Source organism: Enoplosus armatus, chromosome 5, assembly GCF_043641665.1.
Source record: "Enoplosus armatus isolate fEnoArm2 chromosome 5, fEnoArm2.hap1, whole genome shotgun sequence".
NCBI lineage: Eukaryota > Metazoa > Chordata > Actinopteri > Centrarchiformes > Enoplosidae > Enoplosus > Enoplosus armatus.
This window is the reverse complement of record NC_092184.1, coordinates 20,568,598-20,592,780: the sequence shown is the minus strand read 5'-3', so window position 1 is coordinate 20,592,780 and position 24,183 is coordinate 20,568,598. Positions and strand designations below refer to the sequence as shown.

Sequence of the window (24,183 nt, the reverse complement as noted above, 5' to 3'; positions counted from 1 at the left end):
GCCGATCACGATGAAAAGGGCTTACACAGCGTATGAATATTTGAAGGAGTTGGGTGGTGACTTGGGAGACACATTTGCCCACGGCATTCCTATTGGTTTATTGGTGACGTGATGACACGGAGGAGTTGGGCTTAACACTTTATAAAGCTTCTCTGTCCGCGGCGAGCCACTCTTTAAAAGACCACTGTTGCCGAAACTTCTCACTCCGCGACTCACGTACTGGAAGCAGCCGAGAAACCTCGACGCACACCGTCCACCATGAGCGAGGTAGGACTATTTTATGTTTTAAAACAAAGAAACGTGGGGATTAACCCAATTACGCACGTTCCGCGCACTTATGCGCAGAGGGAAACATCATTAATGAGAGATTTCACAGCCGGGCGAGCTGCTGCTGTCGACGGATTTCTTTTAACTGATGAGATTTCTCATCCGACATTTACTGTTGATATGATTCATTACGGAGTGTCAGGTGCTGCACAGCGGCTCTGTCAAAGCGCGCCGAACAGCATCGGTGTGGGGAACACCAGGGCGCGTTGGGCTGCTCCCCCTGAAGCGACAGTATAGTGGATTTCTTTTTCACTACAATGGTTCAGACCTGCTTCACGGTCAGAAACTAAACTGCGTGGTTTGACAGGAACTGTAAAGAACACAGTGTGCGCAGTGCGAACAGGTTTAGAAGTAAGAACAGTTCTTACTTTGTCACTCCTTGATTGAGAGAGGAGAGTGCCATTTAAAGTGTCTTATATTGCAGGGGTACAGTGAGCATGTTGAGATGTGGCTGATTGTGGCAGTGCAGGTGGATGTACGAGGTGATTGTACCAACTATACTGTATGTTACTGTTGGTTTTTCTCTTAGTATAAATAACCCAGTTTATCTAAGACCACAGGGGAGTTACAGCTTGCAGTGGAAAAGTGCTGTTAGGTTTTCCCACAGCAGTCACAGATGTCCCAGCTCCATTCATTTGAAAGCAGAGGGAGGAGGATATAAATAGCTCTTTTTAAGGAAGAGTTTTTTATTCTGCACAAACTCTTAAGTTCATTACTGAATGCCCCGGAGCATTCTGCTTGGATGTCACTACTAGTGTTGCAAGTTTGGGTAGTGGTTTCACTCATTTGGGAAATATCATGCATGTTATAAAATGTCAGTATTACAAAATATATATATAATAGTGATGCAGCCTTGACATGAGTACCCAAAAAGCAGACTTATAAAGAGCTGATGCTCTGATCTTTACATTTCCTCAACAGACTGGTTTGTCCATTGAGTGACACTGTCATAAGACTCGTCTGCGTCCAAGTGACACCTGCAGTTGTCGGTGTTTGAAATATGCCGACCCGTCAGCAGACTGTGGGACATGTTCAGCAAAACACCTCTCAGTTCAGTTCTACGCAGCAGGGACGGGGACGACTCGCTTCAAGTTCAGTCAGTCAATGCGAGTTGTAAATTGCAATTCAGTTCACATTCAATCACAATTATTAACATTATAGTATGACTGAAAATAATACCAAGCAGTACCTACGGCAAAATTGATCAATTTTTGAGGAAATTTTCTGAATTGTGCTCATTGTTGTGGCACTTGGAAAAGAGGGGAGATCAGTACAGTAGGACAGGGAGCAGAGCATTAACTGAAGCCAGGACTTTGTTCTTTTGGAACATTTCAGTGCAGTTGTGGGAATATTCTTGTTTGCGCTCGTATATGTGGGTATATGTTTGCTTTTTAAAAGTATATGTGCTTTCATGCAAATGTGTATTGACGCGGGGAAAACACAGGCATGAATGTATGTATGCACAAAGGATAAGTTGTTGAGAGTCATTTGGTGTGTGTAACAGTGTGTAACAGCAGCAGTAAACCTCCTCAGACCTGGCACTTCACACTCGGGTAAACAAAAAAAAAAAAAAATGGTCCAAACACACCAACAGCAGCCTTCAGGTTAAGAAGGCGGCAGAGTTCAATCCTGCAGTCTAGTGGGTGTGTGGTCTGTCATTCCCTCAAATGGATCAGTGGCAGGCGTCACCGTACTTCACTGCAAGCTGTTTGTAAGAAATCACCGGCCTCCTCAATAAAAGATGAAGGGTGCACACACAACAGGAGCTAAAACAGCTTTTGAATAATTGAATCCCTCCCCGGCAGCGGAATCACCTGAGCCTTTCTGTTTGGTAATAATGTGCAAAGTAAAGAGAAGCTGCCATCTCCTGATGATTAAAATAGGTGCAATTTTAGGGAGAACATGGCCCTGGTGTGAATGTGAGGAGGAGGAGGGGAGGTGAAAATGATTTTCCTGCTGAGTTGATATGTTTTGTCAAGTACAGTGCAGAGTGGAGTTGTTCTCAATCAAAGTCATGAACGTATTCAGTCTCCAAACTTGACTTGAAGCCAGTAACCGAAGCAGAGCAGCTCAGCCTGTTCTGGATGGATGAGTCTCGCAGTGGTCAGCACTGCAGCGCTCCCTCCCTCCCCACCACGCTCTCTCCACCTCCCTCTTTCTCCCCCGTTTGTACACATACCTGCTCAGAAAAAAGACTTGAAGGTAATACACAGTTTTCCCCCGACATCTTAGCTCCTTCCCTCTCTGTCTCTCTCTCAGCAAATGAACCAAGTCAACAACTTAAAAAAATAGAAAAGCTTTAAAAATCCAACAGAAAAATCAAAGTCCCTAAAGTTTCTGACTTCTGTCAGTGTGTTCATGTTAAGGAGGAATGAACAAGCTGACAAGAGAGACTGAAAAACTGTCAGATGGTGGAAAATGGCTGACTCTGGCACTTTAGAGTTTAAGCTACTGACAAGGTTACTAACCATCATGACAGTTAGTCTTCAACTTCCTAAGGTCTTAAGCTATATCTCGCTGTTTGCACTCTCTCCCTCTCTGTGCTGCTGTGTTCACATTTGTCACATATTTTTGATTCTCCGAGATTACAGAGCAACATTGTTATATTTAGAAATGTGAGGCAGACTCACCGAAACTGAAATGAAATAAAACTCCGCAAACCTTCTCAGAATGGGCCTTTTCACAGCAGACAGTTGTCCTAACAGGAAAAGTACAGGTGATACTAACCTCAAAGCTTGAATTGTCTGAGCAATGCTGCGTTCACATCATGTCAGGAACAGGAAAACCTTGCGTTACTTTGACCTGCTGGGAACGCATTATTCCAAAATGGTTACCCCCGCTGTTAGCCTTGTAGTCATCATTGGAGTCACATTGCAGCCATTTTGTTAGAAATTCTCAATATTGCTGACTCATAATTCCAACTCAGAGGCTGTCATGAGCAGTTTTTCCGACTCTGAATTGCTCGTAATTACGTGTTCTAGTGTTTCTGTAGGTTAGACTTACTGCACATTTTGTGGAACAATTTTTCAAGGATGCTTGAACTCGTGTTGACTCACAGGTACTTTCGGACTACAAAATTGCACACTGCTGTTATTTTCCTGCGTGTCCCATCACCTCCGTCAGTCTTGGTGAGTGCAAGAAGAAGCAGCGCTCGGTCAGGACTTTGAAGACGTTGTCTAAATTAAGTCAAAAATATTCTTAGATCTTATTGATCTTACCGTGGAACCTCCCATCCATATTCTGCTCCGTGCTAATTAACATCAAAGGAGCGTGGTTACGTACTGCTGTAACTCAATATACCAACACAGATGTGGTGGGTGTGTTTATAAGCCTGCATAAGGAACGTTGTATTTATGTGTATGTGCAGAAATGTGTGCATTTTTTTTTCACCATTAATTTTTATGACCTGCAACATTTTTGAACAAGTTTGCCCAGCTGGGAATGGACAGAAATGCTAATGAGCTTGATTAGAAATTAGCATAAACTTAGCCTGGATTGGCTGCCAGATCATTACTACAAGTACCAGCTTCTTTGGAGATTTAGTTTAGGTTTTGTTTTAGGTTTTTAATGATTAAAAATATAAATGTGGATGACTGCAGTGAGAAATCATACGCAGTATTCAGGCAACTCTGAATTAGCCCTGCTTTACTTTGAACTTGGCTGAATTCAACAGCTCATGGACAGGAAACATAAATTTGACAGAAAAAGCTGTTTAATCCACTTTAAGCAGAGATTGGAGTTTCTCTAAGTACTTCGACTGAAATAACCCCGACCAGGGATATAACGATGAGGTCATCACATTAATAGTCAGCTCAAATCAGGCAACTCTGAATACTTGAGACCTTTGCCATATTTGTGCGATACTTACTGGTACTGTGCACACATACTCTACTGCACTGGTTCCACCTGCTTACTTACCTGGTTACACCTGTTTTCATCTCAGTAAATATATTTATTTCTACCTGTTTATACTTGTACACATCACAGTATATATATATATTTTTTTTTTTATGTGCATACCTGTTTATAACCTATTCATACATATATTTACTAAATTACTGCACATCCTGTTTAGACTCTAGTTTATACATTTTACTATTACTGTACACCTGTCTACCGCAGTATTATATTTTATTTTTACTTTATTATATGAACATTGCCTGAGAACTAAGAACTTCATTGCCAACGACTGCTTGACTGTAACTGTTGTGTGTCTGACAATAAAGAACTTGAACTTGACTTAGCAAAGCGAGCTGCCTATTGTACTGCACTCTATTGTTAATGGAGAGGTCTTCCTTTAGCTTCGCTGTGTTTGACCAAAGGATTTTCTCCTCACACGATACTTTGAACAAATACCATGTTGTCCAGACGTCTCCTGTAATGCTAGACTGATGTCTTCACACGTCATCTTTCTCCCAGTCCATAGATTGGATTGTTTTGTGTTACTCAGGAGGCCCAACGCTGAGCTTTTGATTAGGAACTGCATCAGGAGTTGCAGTAAATCAACTATTTTAATATCACAAGACAAAACTGGATGCATTTTGCGCTCCACTTTGATGCATTATGTATATTAAAGCAGTGGGAGTGATGGCATCCATTTTCATTTGTGGTCATTATCTGGGGTAGATGTGATAAATTACATTGGAGAATGCTTTTCCCCCCTCTCTTTTGGTGCTCTCGACACTTTTCATCTCAGAGTTCGAGCATGTGTTCTCCATCCCATTTTAAAAACAGACATCATTTTTACGAAGAGTAGCATGAGGTGCTCAAACCTTGAAATGCATGCTGTAGCTGAGGGTAGAAATCTACATTTATGCTTAGCAAAAGCCAAAAGATAAGTCCTTCCTAGTCTCTCCAGATTGGTAAACCTACAACAGGAACTAGTCTGTCCCTACATTCAAATATTAAGCAGCTTTAGAGCATGTACTGCTGGATTAGGGGACTGTTGTGGATTGTGTAGATCTGCTGTGTCGCAGCCTCCAACGTTGTCGGCCAGATTCTTGTTAACTGTCCAACAGGCAGATGGATCACACTTGGAGAGAGATTTTTCATCCTAATGGTACACAAGGTTAAACTGACTTGGCTTTGTTAATGGACTAAAATGTAAACTTGCAGAAGTAAACACTCACCCAGTTGTGGTGTCTTGCTGTCAGTCTGTCTCTGCTGTTGTAATTGACTGCCTGCAATAGCCATGAAAGCATTTTGTCCCTACAGATGTCCTGTAAAAGTAGTTTTAATGTGAACCGTTACTGTAATCTAATGCTACTAGTGCGGTGCCCGTTTGGGGTGTGGCCGTTCGGAGCATGTGCCCATTCCCAATGGGACGATTGCTTAGCTCCTGCCGGTATTGCTGCTTGCAGCGTTTTTTGGGGGGTGTGCCTGTTCAGAGTGCATGGCCGTTTGGAACGCATGCCCATTCGGAGCAGGCCAATTGCTTGACACCCGAAAGTGCTGCTTGCAGACTTGTCAAGAACCGTGGTATGGCTGTTTGCAGCATTCTCGAGAACCACTCATCCAATCAACTCTACACTCGACACTTGGGTCCTCAGCAATACACCAAAAAGTGTGAAGCCGATCGGATGGGCGGTTGTCGAGATAATCGAAGGACAGTCATACGTATACAGACAAAGATTCCTTCCCTTACAGTTAGATGATACGGCTACAGCGCCACCTGTTGGCCAAATGGCACCAAATTTGTCATGGTCACTCAGACGTCACATCGTACATGTTCTGTACCAAATTCGGTGACAATTACTCAACATTTGAGTTATAGCGCCACTGGTCAAATTGCACCAACAAATCACTCCCATGGGTCCTCAGCAATACACCCGACAAGTCGATCGGATGAGCGATTGTCGAGATAATCGAGGGACAGACATACATACATGCAGACAGACAGAGATTCCTTCCTTTATAGTTAGATTAGCGTATTCATTATCTTCATGTTGATTCATATCAGGTTTAGTTTCCCCCGTGAGTCTAATCAACAAACACTCCATCAACCAACACGATCTTTATCAACAGCAAAGAAGATATGAATGGCAATTTACTCAACCGCAGCGTCATAAATCACTTGGATTGGTGCTGAACGCACAGTGAAAATATTACACTCCGGATGGTTAAGTGGCTGGGATGAAAGCAGTTTTTGTAATGCATGTGCGGCTGTTGTCTGAATATTATGCAGACATAAATTCACCAGCTGTGTACACAGGGCTGATGGGCCCCTGTTCCTCAGTTTCACGGATTGCAAAGTAAAGTGAATCAATAAAATAAATTGACTTCTTTATTAAGCCTGTTGCTTTGGTGAAGTGCTCTGGAAGGTGTTTACCGAGCTCTTTTCATCCTGCGGCTGATGGATGAGTTGCTGTCAGATTAAACTACATGTGTGTAAAAAAAAAAAAAAAAAGTCAACTTTCTGATTTTCACGTATATGAAAAATCATGACCAATTTAAAATACTGAAAAATGATCAAACGGTACTGTCGAACGTTGAGATTCTACATCAGTATTGAAATTGTAACACAACAGATTGGGATGTGAAAGGACAGTTTGACAACCATAAAATGTGTTAATGTATGATAATGGGCATCATCTCTGTGTAAAAACCAAACAAAACATGGTCATCTTTGCCTTGTGTGTGCACCACAGTCATGTAAATCACACATTTCAGCAACGTCAGCAATAGATCACCATGCGTGCGTGCCCGTGTGTATGTTTCAGTCATTCACCTTACGAGTTGAGGGGGTGGGGAAGGGCTGAATTAGCAGAGCGACATTACTGCTGCACGCTGCAAATTTACCTCCCACAAAATCATTACAGCGTCACACTCCACAGATTTAAGGGCTGGAAATAACACTTCAGGGACTGCAGGGGTCTGCAGGCCAATCTAGTAAGTAAGGAGGTTAGAGAAACAGGTTTGTGACTGCAGGGTCCCCAGTTTCGTTACCTGGACAAATGGAAAAATCTTGGCAGAGGATTTTTTTCCCTCAGTCATCACTATCAAAGTGCTCTTGAGCTGGTCAGTGAATCCTCAATTGCGGGAGTAAATATGTGTAACTTTGCCCTCCCCATCCACTTCCTTAGGCTCTAAATTGGACTGTTCTTGTTGTCAGTTTGCTTTGATTGAATATGACTTTACAAATGGTATGATGTGAGCTGGTGTATGTTTTTTTCATTTTATATCTGAAAATAATACTGTATAAGGCAATGTTATATTTCACCTACAAATACTGTAGATAACACTGGAGGCCTGATGAAGTACCATGCTGAGGAACTTACATGATGAGGATGTGGTATTGACAACTTTGCACATTTTTGCTTTCTTAAATGCTGTGGCCAGTATTTGGACTGTATCGCTAGGTTTCAGATGACAGAGGAAGCAAGAACAAGACATTAAACTGCCCATTAACTGTGACTCACAATGTTAGATAGTGTTCATGCTTAGATTTGTGCGTGTTCAAGAAGAGGAAGGAAAGTTAAAATTGTTTCTTGTCTCTTTTTCTATGGAGACTCAATGTGGCAGCTGAGATGTGAAGCTTAATTGTGAGATTTTCTGCTAATGTTATGGCTTAAGTCATAAAGAGAATTTGCTCTTCCATTTTGGGAATGCGCTGACAACCACAACCAGACATTTTGAGTGCAGAGCAGCTGGTGAGCTTTCTGAACCAGGCTGGAGTTTGATTTGATTGGATTTAATGCCTAAACTGAGCTTGTGTCTAGCTTGTTGTTATTGTGTTAGAAGCTTGGTTTTTACTGTAAAGAACACCAAAGGTTACACTCGGTCTTGGGGAGCCAGGTTCATCATGGGGTTTAAAGTAATCAAGATTAATCATTTGCTTACTTTCAAGCTAATTGAATACGTTTTAACTTGTAAAACAACACATACCATAAGGTGTGTTTTATCTTTCCCATCTGCAGAATTGATTTTAATCTAAGTGTGTTTCCATCAGCAGGCAGTGAGCTGCGTCTCTTTATATGTGCACTTATAGCGAAGGTCAGGGCAATTGCATCAGTTTTCTGCAGCACTGTGCTGGACTGGTTCGGGTAAAAAGCTGTAGTTTTATTGATGGTGTTCTGTGCTCTTCCCATTATGGACTAAATGGAGCCTAACTGCTGTGCTCATTTCTAAAGGAGATCAAGTGGAAAAGAAAACCTGCTGCTCAAAGTTAACATTGTGTCTCTCTGGGTGTTAGAGTAATGGACAAAGATGAGACAAACTGGCAATGTGGACGGAGATTTGTTGCAGTTGGCACTGAGGAAGATTTACTTGACAAGCAGACATAAATCATGAGATGACAGTGAACGTCTGTCATTGCGTCGCAACACTTAATTAATCTGGGACGGACCTGCCTCCTGACTGCCCGGTAGATCCATATGCTGCTGTTTATGCTCCTGGATATTGATGCCAAAATACAGAAACGGCTCTGGGTCCATTCCTAATAAACAATAAGACAAACAGTGAAATAAAATGAACAACACAAAATCGGTTCATTGCTAGTGTTTAATGAACTTTAACTGTGCTTCAGTGCAACTCTTTGTTTCTTTATAAATTCTGGAGGACTCTCATGTCCCGCAGGCCTTTTCTATCGCTGTCGTTTCCTCAAAGCAAATGTCACAAACCTCTCTCGTCCAAGCAGACACAAGCCGGAAGCCTACACATGCCCTCTGCAGATGTCACTAGGAATTCACTGCAGCTTTTGAGGAATTGTTTTACAAGGCAGAGCCTCAGAACCACACTTAAACACGACAGGAGGCATTTAAAGGGAAATTGTGTTGGCTAGCTTGATTAGTTTGCTTTATTTGTCCAAAAAGGAAGAGGTAGAGGAACTTTGGAGCAGCTGGTCTGACAGTTTCTTGCCGCTTTTTGTTGCTTCTGTCGTTTGTTGGCGTGAACCCTTGATGTTCGGCTTATGATCCTGAACTGCTGGTTTCTGTACTTTCTCCTCTCACTTGAAGCTCAACAACTCATTTGACTTTGTGCTACGCTTGAAGAACAGAAAGAAGAAGAGGCGGTTTGGCCTTATGTTCTTTCTGCTTGAATTATCTGTGGCCTACTTCTGCTTTTTTAAATTCTTAATGGCCATTGAATGTGGCAGGGAACTCTTGGACTCTGCAAGCTGCCAAGTCTTAAAATAACCCCAGAGACAAATGAACAGTATTATTAAATTATTTTCCCAGTTCCTCACCCTTCGTTTTTGTCCACCACTCTGCTCTGATTGTAATTATTATTCTATACACTTCAAATTGTGTGGTGTTTAGGACTGGGCATGGAGAAAGGATCTATTAGTTGAATACTATCCAAACCATCACATCAAATACCTGGCTATATCTTCCCTGTGAGATGTTTCTATCCGACAGTCTCTGGTGGGACAGCACAAGCAGAGGACAGATTCATCATTCCTCATAATTAGGGTCTTAATTTGAACACCTTGCTCTTTTCAGTTCATTTGCAAAGCTACTCTCCTGCTGCTTGGCCCACAAAAGCAGACTGGAGCGCTATCTGGGTCGCCTGGTTACGTAGCGAGCGCTCTCTGTGTCACGTGGACCCCCCTCGCAGCTGATGGGCGCTTGGCAGTGCATCGGAGCAACAGAGTCGCCCGCCAACAAGCTGGCCTGCCTCTAAACAAGCCAGTCTCTCTGGGTCTGGGAGCTCAAAATGGTCAGTGTCACTGAGCCAGATGAAGTAGCTGAAGCCAAAACATCAATCATCGCATTATGCCAGCCATGTTTATGAATCAGCTATTACAGATTAACAAAGTAAGAAGCTTTCGGGATCCACAATATTGATTTTCTCATTCTCATCTGCTACAAATAGCGAGATGCTTCAATGTCCCACGCAACAGAGTCAAGCCAAGAAGCTACAGGAAACCGCCATCTGACAGTAACTTCAGCTTTACAGATTAAAATAACATTTTTCATGAGGAAAAGAACCAACATTCAAATCCATGCCATGATGTAACGCATTGGACTCAATGGCACAGTTAAGCTAAGATTCAGTAGTAGTAGTGTCTTGATATCAAAAACATAAATGTGTTCTAGACAAAACGATCTCCACTCAGGTCCATTTATGTCGCTTTGTTCCTGAGCTTTTGACCTAGTCAAACTTGTCTTCATCAGCAGGCGAGAGTTTGCTTGGTTGTCATAGAAAAGTAGATTTTTGAACTTTCTATTATTCTGAGCACCTCAAGGACTCCTCGTCAATTTCACTAAAAGTTCAGATTGACAGTTCATTCTTGACATTGGAAACTAGTTAAAAAAAGTTGCTGAAAGCTGGTCAGAAGCTGTGAAACAAGCGAGTAAGTGGACATTGAGTCGAGATTGTTTTGTCAGCTTTTGTTTCCAAGGTCAAGAGTGGACTGTGAAGCTCAGAAACAAATATGCTGTTGAGGAGAATTTTCCTTACTCACACATTTTCTTCGTCGATGAAGATCCATAGACTAATATCTGGGGAGATGTGGTGTCAATCCGCAGTATTTTTTTTTATTTAGTGTAAGATTTAGTTTTTAATTCAAAAAGCAGCACATTTTGGGAAATATAAAATCATTAATTTCAATTATCGATTTGATTAAGTTTCGTATTGGGTCTTGAAATGTCATTTTTCTCTAATCAAAACTCCTACAACTGGGAGGTGACAGAGGTAGTTTCACTTGTTTTATGCTGGACATAAAAAACGTACGCTGATCTTCTAATCGTAAAGAAATCGTCCAATATGCTAAATTTTTACACTACAAATGTGTCGTTTTCAAACAGATAATAATAAACAAGACATAATGTGTTAATAAGTGAGCTTTAGAGGTGATGGTAGGTGAGTTTTGTTACCCTTGGACAGAGACAGGCTTGCTGTTTTCCCCTGTTTTCAGTGTTTTTGCTGAGCTAAGCTAATGACTGCTGACTGGCTGCTTCTCATCTAACCCTCAGCAAGAAAGTGAATGAGCACATTTCCCAAACAGGCGAACTATTCCTTTAAATCAAGCAAAATCCTGATGTCTGTACGTTCTTGAACCAAGGCAACTTGCTGTGAAAACAAGTGTTGCTATCTCACCTCATTGGCAGATTGTTTTTATTATGATTGAAGTGAAGAACAGATTGTCGCTCTCAGCACATGATTCAATCTGTCGCAGAGAGAAGTGCGTTAACCCGCTGCACAGCTTCTGTAAATCAGCTGGCTGATTGAACCGAAAACCCCCGGCTGATCACAGGGAACTCCCTCACCTATTTACTGGCCTGCTGGTTAGTTTGTTGCTCCTTTCATCACTGCAACGGGCTCTGTGGCAGCGTGCTGTACAATCCCAAAGTGAGGAAACCAATCCCCAGAGATCGTCGACACCCACACTAATGAAAGAAACGCCGAAAAATGTAATCTCGCCAATTTCAAGGCTCATTAAGTTGTGTAACAGACGGGAGTTTGAAAGAATAATTTGAAGAGGAGCTGTAATGTGTTTCTTCCCCCTCCCCTGCTCTCTTTCCTTCCCTCATTGCTTTTCTCAGTGGAAATTGTTGTGAATCAAAGTATTTTTTACCACAGCACCAGCTGTAATAAGATGAAAACAAATGATTTTTTATTCTAGAGGTCGTTTGTAGTTTTGTGATTTCAGGCTTTTCTGGGGCATGAAGGCATTAGTACTTCTTGGCTCGGTGTCGACCACATTATGTGAGCCGAGAGTTTTACTGCTGCATTGCAAAAATCCCCCCAAATAATGTTAGATTTAAAAAAAGAAAAAAAAGAAGACGAAGTTTGTGAGTCAGTGTGAACGGTTTGATCTGAGCTTTCCTGGCGACGGCTCCTTGGTTGCATGACAGCTGGCCTGCTTTTTGCTTAGACTCATGATTTTACCAAAAGCCCTCCTCAGCCTGAACCTCAGAGAAATACAAAGGAAGCAAAAACAACTGATTGCATGTCTCACATGCTGACAGGAGTGTGCATCGCGTGGAGGTGGCTTGACGACGGCTGCAGTTGTGTGCATGACAGAGAAAGTAGCTACAGCCGCTTTGCAAAAAAGACATTAAATATTGAGAACAGAAGTATTTGTCTGAGAGGGAGATCATCTTCAACGTCAGGGTCCGACAACTGTTCACTTCAGCAGAGCGTCACCTCAGGAGTCCTGGCTGCCACAGAGGAAATGGGAAGTGTGCAGCTGAGTTTCTGTGTTCGGTTCGCCAGGCAGGCCGTGCCAAGGTCCCGGCGTCGCCAGTCGTAGTCAAACAGCTGATGTTTATGACAAGCAAATCAGCTGCTCTTCCTCTCCCCCCGCTGACTCGCTCTACCTGCCCCCAAGGATCCGCTGAGGAGAAAAAACATCTCCACACTTGACTTGGAGATAGAAAAAGACACCAACCTACCTTTATGTCAGTGTCACTCTCACACCTACACTCGTGGGGATTAACAGGAGCCCTTGTGTTGAAAAATGGCATTATTGCCATAAAAACCCACAGTTGAACAGACTGTGGAAAAGGCATAAGAGCGTTTTAGCATATCATTTGTTATGAAAAGATTTAATGAGAGAAATCTAAATGAATGGTGTCACTGTTAAATAGCGTGCCACTTTCTCAGTGCCAGAGGCTGCAGAGGTGGATTTTGGCGTAAGTGCCTGGTGCATATCTGGACTGGCAGTTTAGATACATTTCAACCTTAATTCATGCTTCTCTGTGCCTTTCAAACGTCTTTCTTTATGCACTAATTACTGTGGTCAAACTACTGTCTGTCTTTTCAGAGAAAAAAGGTCCCGGGGAAAGTCAGTAATTATGTTTCATGGTAATTACTGACCTCTGTGCTGCGCTGCAACAGTAAGAACCCACCTACTTCCTCCTCCTTTCAACCAGACGCGTACTGGCTGCCCAACAAAAGAAAGAAAATCCAAAAAAATCTGCAGTGGGGAGTTATTGACCCAGCACTGATTTGGCAGTGTTTCAGTATGCCCTGTAGCCTGTATGACAGTATGGTTTATGTAACTGCCAATGGAGCTCATACAGATGAGTGGTCTGTAGCACACACACACACACACACACGAAAACACTTGTAGTAAAGAGCACACACAGACACACACACACACTCGCGCCTCACTCCCACTGCCTGCACAGTGAGGATGAGCAGGCTGATTTCTGAAGAGCTGAAGAGGCAGCAGGAGAGTGAGGTTAGAGGATCAAAAGGGAAACTGTGTTTTACTGTGCAGGCTTTCAGCAGAACAGCATCCTCCATACGCTGCTCGTCGCCTCACATGCAGCAGCAGAGTTACGTATCGTCCTGAATGATACAAACATGTCACTGCTATGGAAACAAGGCATCTTTGCCCCCACATCAGTGCATTAAATCAAAGTGTTGATATGTTGCAACCAAGACATTTACTCAACATGGTGAATTGATCATCATTTTAAAAACAGTGCCTCTCAGGATCAATGTGCCACGTGGGACTATGTACTCTTCCTTATGTTACACCAGCAGCCAGTTATTGTAACATAAAGAGGGAAGGGGGGGGGGCATATAACCCCTCAGAACAAAACACAGCTTGAACAGAGCCAGGCTTGTTGTTTCCAGTGTTTCCAGTCTAAGCTAACTGGCTGCTGGCTTTAGCTTCATATTACCGTACAGACATGAAAGTGGCATCAACCTTCTCACCTAAGCGAATAAGCGTATTTTCCAAAATGTTGAACTGTTCCTTTACAGTAAACTTCTTCTTTCTTTGTAAAAATATGAACTTTTCATATTGGTTGTTGGTGCAGGAGTACACTAGTATATATTGTTAAATAAACAGACTAGTTTAAGGCTCCACGTCCATGTAGATCTGCTTCATTAATACCACATCAAGATTAAATTTGAGAGTGCACGCTTGATTTGTGGGCTACGATGCATATTAATCTTGACATCCATTGAAATAGGAATTGGTCCAAACTCTGGAATTTTAATGAATGTAATTTTCACTGATATTTACCCACACATGAACTAAAAACGAGAAAATGAGAAAAATCACACAAGCGTCGGGTGCAAAGAAGCAGCTTGCCTCCAGCATCCTATTCTGCGGGGCAGATAACCGAGTTTAGCTCTGAGTGAAGGACATAAAGGCTCGCCCTCAGAATGAAAGGAGGTGGATGTTTTAAAGGATTCGCTCTGAAAACAGCCTCATGCTCTCCCGTCTCCGTCCCCCCGATGAATGCCCAATCAGATTATAAAACATATTTACATTTCTCTGATTTGCAAATGTGCTTACTTAGTATATGCACTCTGAATCTTCTGTTATTCTGCCTGACTCACCCTATGTGTGTGTGAGAGTGTGTGTGCGTGCCTGTATTCTGTGTGTGTGTGTGTGTGTGTGTGTGTGTTAATGTTTTCCCCTTGAAGTATCCTAATTGAAAGCCTGGAGGCACAAATTCTCATGCAGCCACTGTGGGGTTTGCAGGCAGTATGCTACACTGGCTTGGCTGTTGGTGTGTGTATTTCACACAAAAACACACACATCAAAACACTGTTTGTTGACCTTGTGTCCCTCTGAGTCTGTTAATGATTAATGAGACGCACAATATGTATCTCTCTGCTCTCCATCTCCCTTGTCAACGTCATGTAATTACTGGTTTTCCCCCCGCTTGATTGGTTTCTCATCTTCTTGTTTCTCCTTCTCGCAGTGTGTCTGTGTGTGTTTGTGTGTGTCCTGATGTGTCCACAGGTGTGCCGATTTGTTCACCAGCGTTGGTGTGTGTGTGTGTTTTCATGTGCGTGTTTATCTGCAGAGTGAGGATAGCCCCTTTCTCCCTCAGTAATCTCACTCATCGAGCTGCTGTTATTGCAATTTACACTTGGCTCGGCCCCAGAGCTGCTCAGCCGTAATGGTTCCTCCTCTCTCCGCTGCCCTCGGGAGTGTTAGAGTTTCTCATCACCTCTTCACTGAGCAGAGCGCTCTCGCCATAAACAAGATGACCTCAAGTCACGTCTTTTATTTAAGCCAAGTTCTGAGTACGACATCGTGATTATCATGGCCGAGCGGCACTTACATCCACAGTGATGTTCAAAGGTTTCTAATGGTACCATGGAGCATCGCTGACATGTTAAAACCTCATAACTTTTTACTATGAGTGGATGAAACTTTACAACCATCGGTTTTATGAAAATATGTGAAAAAGTGTGCTCCAAAGGTGAAAGACAGAACAGTAGATAGGTGGCTATTAAGCTATTAAGATTAGTGCTTAATAGTGCTTTTATAGGCCTATCTTTATGCTGAACTCAGTAAAAAAAGTTCAAAGTATCTTAACTGAGTCTTTAAAGCTGAAATGATTAGTCAATTACTCAATTAGTCAGTTGACAGAGAAATAATTGGCAACTATTTTGATAATCGATTAATCATTTAAGTAATTTTTCAATTAAAAAAAGCAAGAGATTTCGCTGTTTTTCTTTGTCTTATGTAATATTAAACTTCAGGTTGTGGAGTGTTAGGTGGACAAAACAAGGAAGGACATCATGGGCCTTTAGGAAACTGATGGGCATTTTTTCTCACTATTTTCTCACATTTTATAGACAAAACAATCGATTAATTGAAAAAAATGATCAGCAGATTAATTGGACAATTAACAAACATTTAAACTGTGATGCAACTGAACAACTTAGTTTGCAAAATTTCCAGTATAAACTAGGGAGACATTTTTAGTTAATATATTTTTTAGGATAAAGAGATTTTCACAAAATAACAGAAGTATGAAACCACATTGAGGAAGGTGACTCAGGTATGAATGTATCATTTGCTTTATATAAAAGACTTTAGATGATTTGTAATAATCCGAACATGAAGAGAGCCGGTCTGTAAGATATGGATCAAGGTGGTATTTCATGCCTTTGAATCTTCTTATAGGCCTATGGGAATGTTTAAATGATGCAAAAGCCAAACTGTATATAGTAGCCTTTGCAGTTGATCTGTGTGTGTAATACAATATTAATCTTTTTGCAACAGTGCTGTAATGTTACATCAACAGTATCTCCAAAAGCAAACATGAGTAAGTCAACCACATGAGCTTGGGGGCAGTTTTGTTTGAGAGCACTGATGCAGTGCAGTGTGGACGGACTGGTCTCCCCGCTCACACTCAGCTGGTGCTGGTTTTTGGGAGCCACATTAGCATGTTGTGAAGCAGCAGCTACTGTAGCTCCAACGCAGGCACCAGTTCATTTCATGGCCATTACACGAGGCTGATGGAGAGACTCGGCTCTTCTCTTTGAACTGGGATTAGTAACAGGGAAGAACAAAACTGTGCTCTTATCTGGCTCTGATATTTGTTCGGAGCTGCAGGGGGGCCGGAAGAGAGCTCAGCGGTGTGACTGTAATGTTAAACACCACAAAATAATTTGATAAGTCGCTTCACTTTGGAGGGTTTTTCCTGACAGACAAATGAGAAGAGAGAACAGGTATCATTCTGATTAGCCCGACAGGTAAACTTCAACACACACTTGTGTTTTTATTTATAACAAAATTTAGAATTACATCAAAGACCGGCCTCAAATTAGACATTTCTTCCCAAAAGGCGGGTGTGTTGTGCTCTGTGCTTGCAAGGATGCTTAACCCCCCGCCCCTCCACCCATCCCTCTCCGCAGCATCAAAGCACAGCACACGCTGTTTGAAATTCATTGAAAGCATTGGATTAATAATGCAGAAAGAGGAGCTCAGAAAAGAGGACACATAGCACGATGCCTTCTCGACTGTATGCTATTAAAGCATGGAAACCCTTCTGACATGACCAAATGGGAAACCTTTGAACGAGCAGGGGAACAGCCGTGAAAAGGTTGCGGTGAAAGTAGCTGGAGCTAAATCCCCCAGGAGGCAGCCAGATACAAGCTACCTAAATGAAACCATTTCCTTTATCTGTTTTGTTACCGTGCCACCTCCCTAGTGCTTTCCCCCTGAATCTGTTCAATAAATCCATAAGAAATGCTTGTTTGAAATACAATACATAATAAATTGTACTTGTGTAGTACATTTCCTTCACCGATTTTATGAAATGATATGCGCAGGTCTTGTCAAGCTCTGATGATAAGAACAATAAGGAAAAAACAAACCATATGAACAGGATGAGAAGTATTGCACATGAGGTCCCCATTCCAGTGCTGGTAGAGGAAATATTCAAAATAAAACCCATTTTATCTAATGTCATTTTATCTGTCTGTCTGTTTCAAACATCAAATTATTAAAGAAATAGTTCTACGTTTTAGGAAGTACGCCTATTCAATTTCTTGCCGTGAGGGAGATGAGAAGATTGATACCACTCTTATATCTATCGATTATGAAGCTAGGTTATGGTTAGCTTAGCTTAGCATAAACACTGGAAACAGCCAGCTTGACTCAGTCCAAAGGTACCTGGCACAGAAACACAAACACATTATATTATATATATACATATATATATATATATATATATATGTATATATATATATTATGGATATGGTAAAGCTAACGTCTGTACCACGTAACGTCCCTTTTGGGAAAATCTACATTTACACTGCACAAAACTAAAAGCTCACTAACATATGTTATATCTCATTTGCTTAAGCCATAAAAAAAACACAAGTAAAAAAACTAATTGGGGTCTCCCCTGGTTGCTTGGCAACTCACGGTGACAAAAAGACTTGACCAAGAAATAGTCCAGTTCATAGCCCTCCTTAAAACCACAAATAGCTTTTGCCCTTCCGTTTTTGTGTGGATTAAACAACCAACAATGTGTAACTTTTGGACAGAGCCAGGCTAGCCGCTAACTCTCGACAAGAAAGTGAATGAGCGCGTTTCCCAAAATGTCAAACTACTCCGTTTAAGTTGAAAGACATTTCAAGGTCTGGTAATTAGGTTTTTGGTCACTACCAGGCTCGAGAAACATATTCGACTGCAAAGACTGGAAGCCAAACTGCTGCAGTCGCAGCTCTCCCTCTCTTACTTTATTTTCTCCCTCTCTTTTTTTTCTCCAGACAAGAGGAGGCAGTCAAAGAATTGATCCTGGTCATTTATCTTTCCACTGCCAATGTTTGTGTGAGTACGTTTTAACTGCAGAGGGAGGTATTGATCCCGCTGTCCTCTCCTTATCCTCCGTTCTTCGCTACAGAAAAACTAAATATCACCAATATCATCACAGCTCCCACCCAGGCTGTGCATATGAAAACACAAGCTGATAACCTGTCTGCCAGCTGGCAATAAACTGTGCAAGTTGACGATAAGAAGAGTGACGCTGTAGTTCCTGCAATCATTTCATATGAGAGATTAATTTTCCTGCACAAACACGGCAAGTTCAAGTTCAAATTGACACACATTGATTGCACACGGACCTTCAACCTTCATTGTGTGTGGTTTCAGACAGAAATCATAAAAAATGTTATTAACAACATCAATTTTAACTCACTATCCGGTTTGTACAGTTTCTGGGAGTTTCCATAGTGAAGCATTTCCTCCAATTGTAAATGTATGTACATACTGAATGTTTGTGAGAGGTTTGTGGCATTGACAAAATTGACAGAGTTTGGAGTTTTTGCACGCCTTCTCTTCACTGAATCCCACCTGCTCTTTGGTTGTGGCTGTGAAGATAAATGGGCCACCAAGGCGGTCCCAAACACAGGCCCAGGGACATCAGTTATAACAGGGGATAGCTAATGCTGAATTAATGAGCATAGGCTGATATGGAGGAGCAGCAAACAAGAGGATCATTTGATGCTATCAAGTTTTAAGCTGCATTAGCACTGAACGCTGCGGCAAATGGTCTGCAACAAACCTCCATTTGATCAAGTCTTTAATGTCTAATTGAGTCCTAAATTTCTCACACGTGCAGTGAGACCCTTTAATGAGGGTGTCCAAAATAAGTCAACTTAATGGATAACACTTTCATATACAGTATGTACGGTAAACTCCAGCCAGCAGCTGGTGAGCCAGCACATAACCCCCGTGAAACTAAAACTGTTTTTGTGATGTAGCAAAACATGCAATATAAAACGTGTAAATTAGTGATCTTTAGAGGTGCTGATAGGAACATTGTGTTACCTTCGGACAGGCTAGCTGTTTCTTTCTCAGTTTTTCCAGTCTTTATGCTAAGGTAAGTGGCTGCTAGCAGTAGCTTCATATTTAATAGACGGGTTTCCGAGCATTGTCATCAGTGTTATGCGCTTGTGTGCATAACCAATGGGAATGGCTGAGACCATATGAGAAGATGGATTTGAATGGAAAATGGCCAAACAGCAGGAATTTCATGCTGACGTTTTTAAATATTCCTTTTACTAATGTTACAAATGTGTACAAATGCAGGCTGATGTTTTGGGACTCTCGTTGTTCATTTCTCTAACTAGGTAACTCTACTATCTCAATGTGTCATGTTAGCTGGCCAGAGCTGACAGATGTCTGTCCAAGAGTGGCAAGTGGTAATTACTTGATATGAAGTGAATTTGACAACTACTCTTCTGAACAACTTTTCAAGCCATAAGAAAGTTCATAGAATTACGGATACGTTTTTACTAAATATCAGCAGAACATGTCTCCCCTGTGCCACCTTAATACAGTGTGATTAATAAGACGCTTATGATGTAACTTCCTCCTTACTTCCTTTCCTTGCTCCTTTTCTTTGCCATACATACTCCCTCCGGCTCCTTCATCATTCCCAGTGATATCCCTTCTCTCCCTCGCTCTGCTGCATATTAAAAGCAGAACTATAATATGGTTCTAAGAATAGCTTTGCCTAATCTGCTCATTGTGAGGAAGTGTCACTCGTGTACTCCTCTCCAACGCGATATCTGCTACTTTACCCTTTTCGCGCCTCTAATGCTGTCGGCACCTGCCTGAACCCTGCAGACCTCAGCGTGGAGATAGAGGGATTTTATTTCAACATGCTATGAAGCCTTTTTTTTATGTCAACTTTTAGATTTATCTTAAAACTAAAGTCATTCACATCAAGAATCAGACTTTGGGTATCTCAATGAGGTGAAACTCTTTGTACTCCCTTGTGTTTACTCCGTTTTTAAATGCACATTGACAAACTCACATTCATCAAGACAGCCACTCAGTGTGTTATTTCTCTGGAGATCAGTACCTATTTGTAGTTTAACAAGAGGAAAGCGAGTGTGTTTGGAATACCGAGGTAATATGGCGTGGCAAATAAATGGCTGTAGGAAAATGAAAGTTGACATGTAGATAAATGTTGCTGCGTTAGTATTTAAGAGTGTATTGATTATGTTATAGCAGCTAAGTGTGGTTATGTGCCGTTATGCAGCATCACATCTGAAGTCATTTGTTGAGCGAGAGAGTTGACAGCAGCTGGTGAGACTTGGAGACGTTCTCGTTTACGTCCATCAGTCTTCCCATTTTTTTTTTACACCTCAGTATCTTGTGATGTGGAGTGAATTTAAATGAGAAATGTGATTATTACCATGTGACCAAGAGGAACCAACACTGTATAATTAGTATCACTGTTAGTTTGAGATATGTTTTTTTCTCTCTCTCTCTAAAATGGCTAGAGGATATTTTTGAATGAAACCCTTCATATATGCAGAATGTACGTACATTATCAACGTGTTATACATTTTTTTGTAGTATATATATATATATATATATTAAGTACACTCTCACTGATTTATTTAACGATTAAAGAAGCATTGCTTGCTGCTCCTTAACTTTTATCTTATTGTGAAAATCCTCATCTCGTCGAATTTTAAGCCTTTATTCAAACTTCCAGTATTTGTCCAGCAGTACATATGGTTTCATGTACTGAGAAACACACATGATGAAGCATCTGACAGCTTACATAAGTCTCTGGCTTTGGACATTTTTTGCTTTCGTCATTCTGCAAAACGAGCACAATAAAACTTAAAGTGGGAACTAGGTCATGTGCTTCATGTATTTTTTCTGACCTCTGAAGTGTCACAGTGCCATGCTGTAGTAAACAGCAATAACTCAGGCATTGTTTCACTTCTGGTCATACTGTATATGGTCTTTAGGGCCTTTTTACTGTCACAGGGCCCTCAGCCTGCAGGGTCTCCTCTGCCCTCAGCTCATGTGGTCAGAACAAAGAGACGCTACTGGCTAAAATACTCCAGAATGGAGGCTTCAGAGAGCGGGCTAGCAGATTAGGTGGCAGTTTAGCCCCCAGTCTATGTCAGAACAATCATGAGGACAAGGCTTAATTAGTAAAGGGCACAGTGCAGTGGCGCATATTCAACTCGTTTGGATGTGATGACAGGATTGCGGGAAATCGACTATTGTTGTGAAGAAGTGTGGTGGATTTCAGTTTGAAGAAAATATACTGTGAAAAGAAATGTCCATCTCACTCATGTTTTCTGTTTTGTTGTTTTTGCATCGCAGAGACAAGGATCTGGAGCAACTGCTGGCAACAACAAGACATCTGGAGGACAAGGTAAAAAAAAACAAACTTATAATGCTTTTTAAATGTGTTGATTATGAGGTAGATTATGTCATTTATTTTCAAGACATTCACTTTTATTTGCATCAGCAGTGTCATGCTCAAGACTCGTTTTAACAGCCCCTAAATGAAGCCTGTTAAACTTGGACTTTTGCATCATTTTTCAAAATAAAACAACTTACAGTGTGTAAGAGACAGAGAATGATTGAAGCGAAGGAAGGATGAGAGGGAGGGTAAGTGGACCACAGTTTACAGTATATGTGGGCCCATGTACCTAAGATCAGCTTTAAAAGGCGCATGTCACGTGATTGACAATAACAGGGTCTGAAAGATAGCTGCCGTCAGAGCCTGCACACACACACACACACACACACACACACACACACACATACACACACACACACACACACACACACACACACACACACACACATACACACACACAACATGGCCTCAGGGCTCTCCGTCAGATCTCATCACAATCCTGAGAAGAGTTCAGTGTGTCATGTCGTCGTTTACATGACATGACATGGAGAACATTTCATTACAAGCGTTGGAATTAGTTCATTTGTCAGTTTTTATCAATTTTCTTCATCTCTGTTATATGTAATACCCTTGAGTCACGACTGCAGGAGCTCTGTGCCGTTTATTCTGAGCTTGTACATTATTGGTCATCAGTAATGATTCACTCGATGTTCAAAACAGAAATAAAGTACAATGCAATGTTAGCATGTGTCCTGCCTGATAGCAAATCAACTCTGCTAATAGTTTGGTGTGTTTCACAAAGGTGATATACTGTATTGCTTTATAGTTTTGTTATAAATCTCTTGACAAAGCTGAGGATTAATGTCCTGACTCAGATGGGTGAAATAATACAGACACCAGGAGACAAACCTGAGATGACCATCAGCTTCTGTAAATCCAGCTCCCTGATGATTGCCTCCCTGAACTGCCTGCATCAGTCCTGTCCTGGGGGAAATAAAGATCCATGCACTAAGTGCATTACAAATCATGTTTACTGTTGAGCTTTCTGTCATTAAACCTATCACAGCAAAGCAAATAAAGGCGTCAATGAGAAAACTAATATCTTCCCTGCTTTCACCTCCTCTAAATCATGGCAGTGATTTGGTGTGTCGCCCTGACTCAGCACCACATCACAGAGGCAAGAAGAATGAGCCATTTTGATTTTTTATAAAATACTGTACTTTTTTCAATAAATGTATACATTATTGCTTCATGGAAAGAGGAAAACTGATCTTTGCGTGCCTCACAGACTCACTCTGGTCAAATCAGGTGCCGTTGACCCTCCCACCCAATGTTGTTGCATGCAAGTGACAGGATGGCTGCTGTTACATTGTAAGTGTAAGAGTACAAAAATGTATTAAAGAAGGAAATGGCTTTACAAAAGATAATAATCTAGTTTGTTTTTTTACATCTTAAACAATTGTGGAGGTGAACGTTCATTCACCTGTTTATCATCAGGTTCTCGAGACATTTCCATACAGATCACTGTGTGTAAACTCATTGAGCTACTCATCCAGAAAGACAGTCTTTGAGAAGCTTTCTTGAACTTACATGTGAATTAAATTTACCAACCACCGCCGCCCAACACAGACAGAGATATTACATTGTCGTAGGTGTTGAAGGGATTAGCCAAATGGGCCCCCGGCAGATTGAATCAGATTGTATTGTTAAATAACCATTAGCCGTCCTTAGCTCTATTCACCTTCTTGACGAGAGAAGTCATGACTGCTGTGAACTCTCTCTCCACTGCGCAGTGAATAAAACTCATCTGAACCAGCCACAGAATTGGACCTGAAAGAATATTTTTCTTCCACACAGTCCATCTCAAGGAGTAACAAATAATCTTCTGTGTTTATGCCGTCAAACTGAGATGTAGACGCAAACGAGGCTCATGCAGCCACTGACCCTGTTTCTATTACACAGAGTCACCGTTCAGCAACATTATTCACCAACAGCAATTAATGGGATCCAGATTACCTCCAGCAGTCGGCTGAGTTGAAACACTGTGTTGCAGGAGGCTAATTTTTCACTGCCTGTAGGATTCAGGTCTTCCTTTCTATTCACTTAATGAAAAGAGAAAGTGAAGGAAAGTGTGTACACACACACACACACACAAAGCCCCCCCTTTGTTGTCTGACCTTGACAATTAATTTGATGCCTGGAAAAACTGCTTTCCCAGCGTGTCTGAAGCGTGCCTCTCAATGTGGAGAGAGATTGGGAGAGAGAGAGCTCTTAGAGTGGGTGAGGAGGGGAGTAACGCTGCTATTGACTCTCGCCCACTCTGCATACCCCCAGCACACAGCAGAGCACAGTCTTTAGCGACAACCTCTCACAGGCTCAAGGACAGCCACAGAGCGATGTATTCATATTCGTCGGATCTCGTTTTGAAGTGGGGAGGTACGAATACATGCGGCTGTGACGCACCTCAGTGATGCAGCAAAGGCTGTTCACCTGATAACAGCAACAACAGGGAAGCTGGAGG

At 41.7% G+C, this 24,183-nt stretch overlaps 1 protein-coding gene across 1 annotated transcript in view; it reads left to right on the top strand.

Moving 5' to 3' along the window:
• The first annotated feature begins 221 nt into the window (after nucleotides 1-221).
• The window catches only part of pcp4b (Purkinje cell protein 4b), a 30,446-nt gene continuing 6,484 nt past the window's right edge, over nucleotides 222-24,183 (top strand). The window contains exons 1-2 of the mRNA XM_070906444.1: nucleotides 222-267; nucleotides 21,620-21,671. Coding sequence (XP_070762545.1) covers nucleotides 259-267; nucleotides 21,620-21,671 — 61 coding nt within the window. The 5' untranslated portion in view covers nucleotides 222-258. The remainder of the gene's footprint in view (nucleotides 268-21,619; nucleotides 21,672-24,183) is intronic.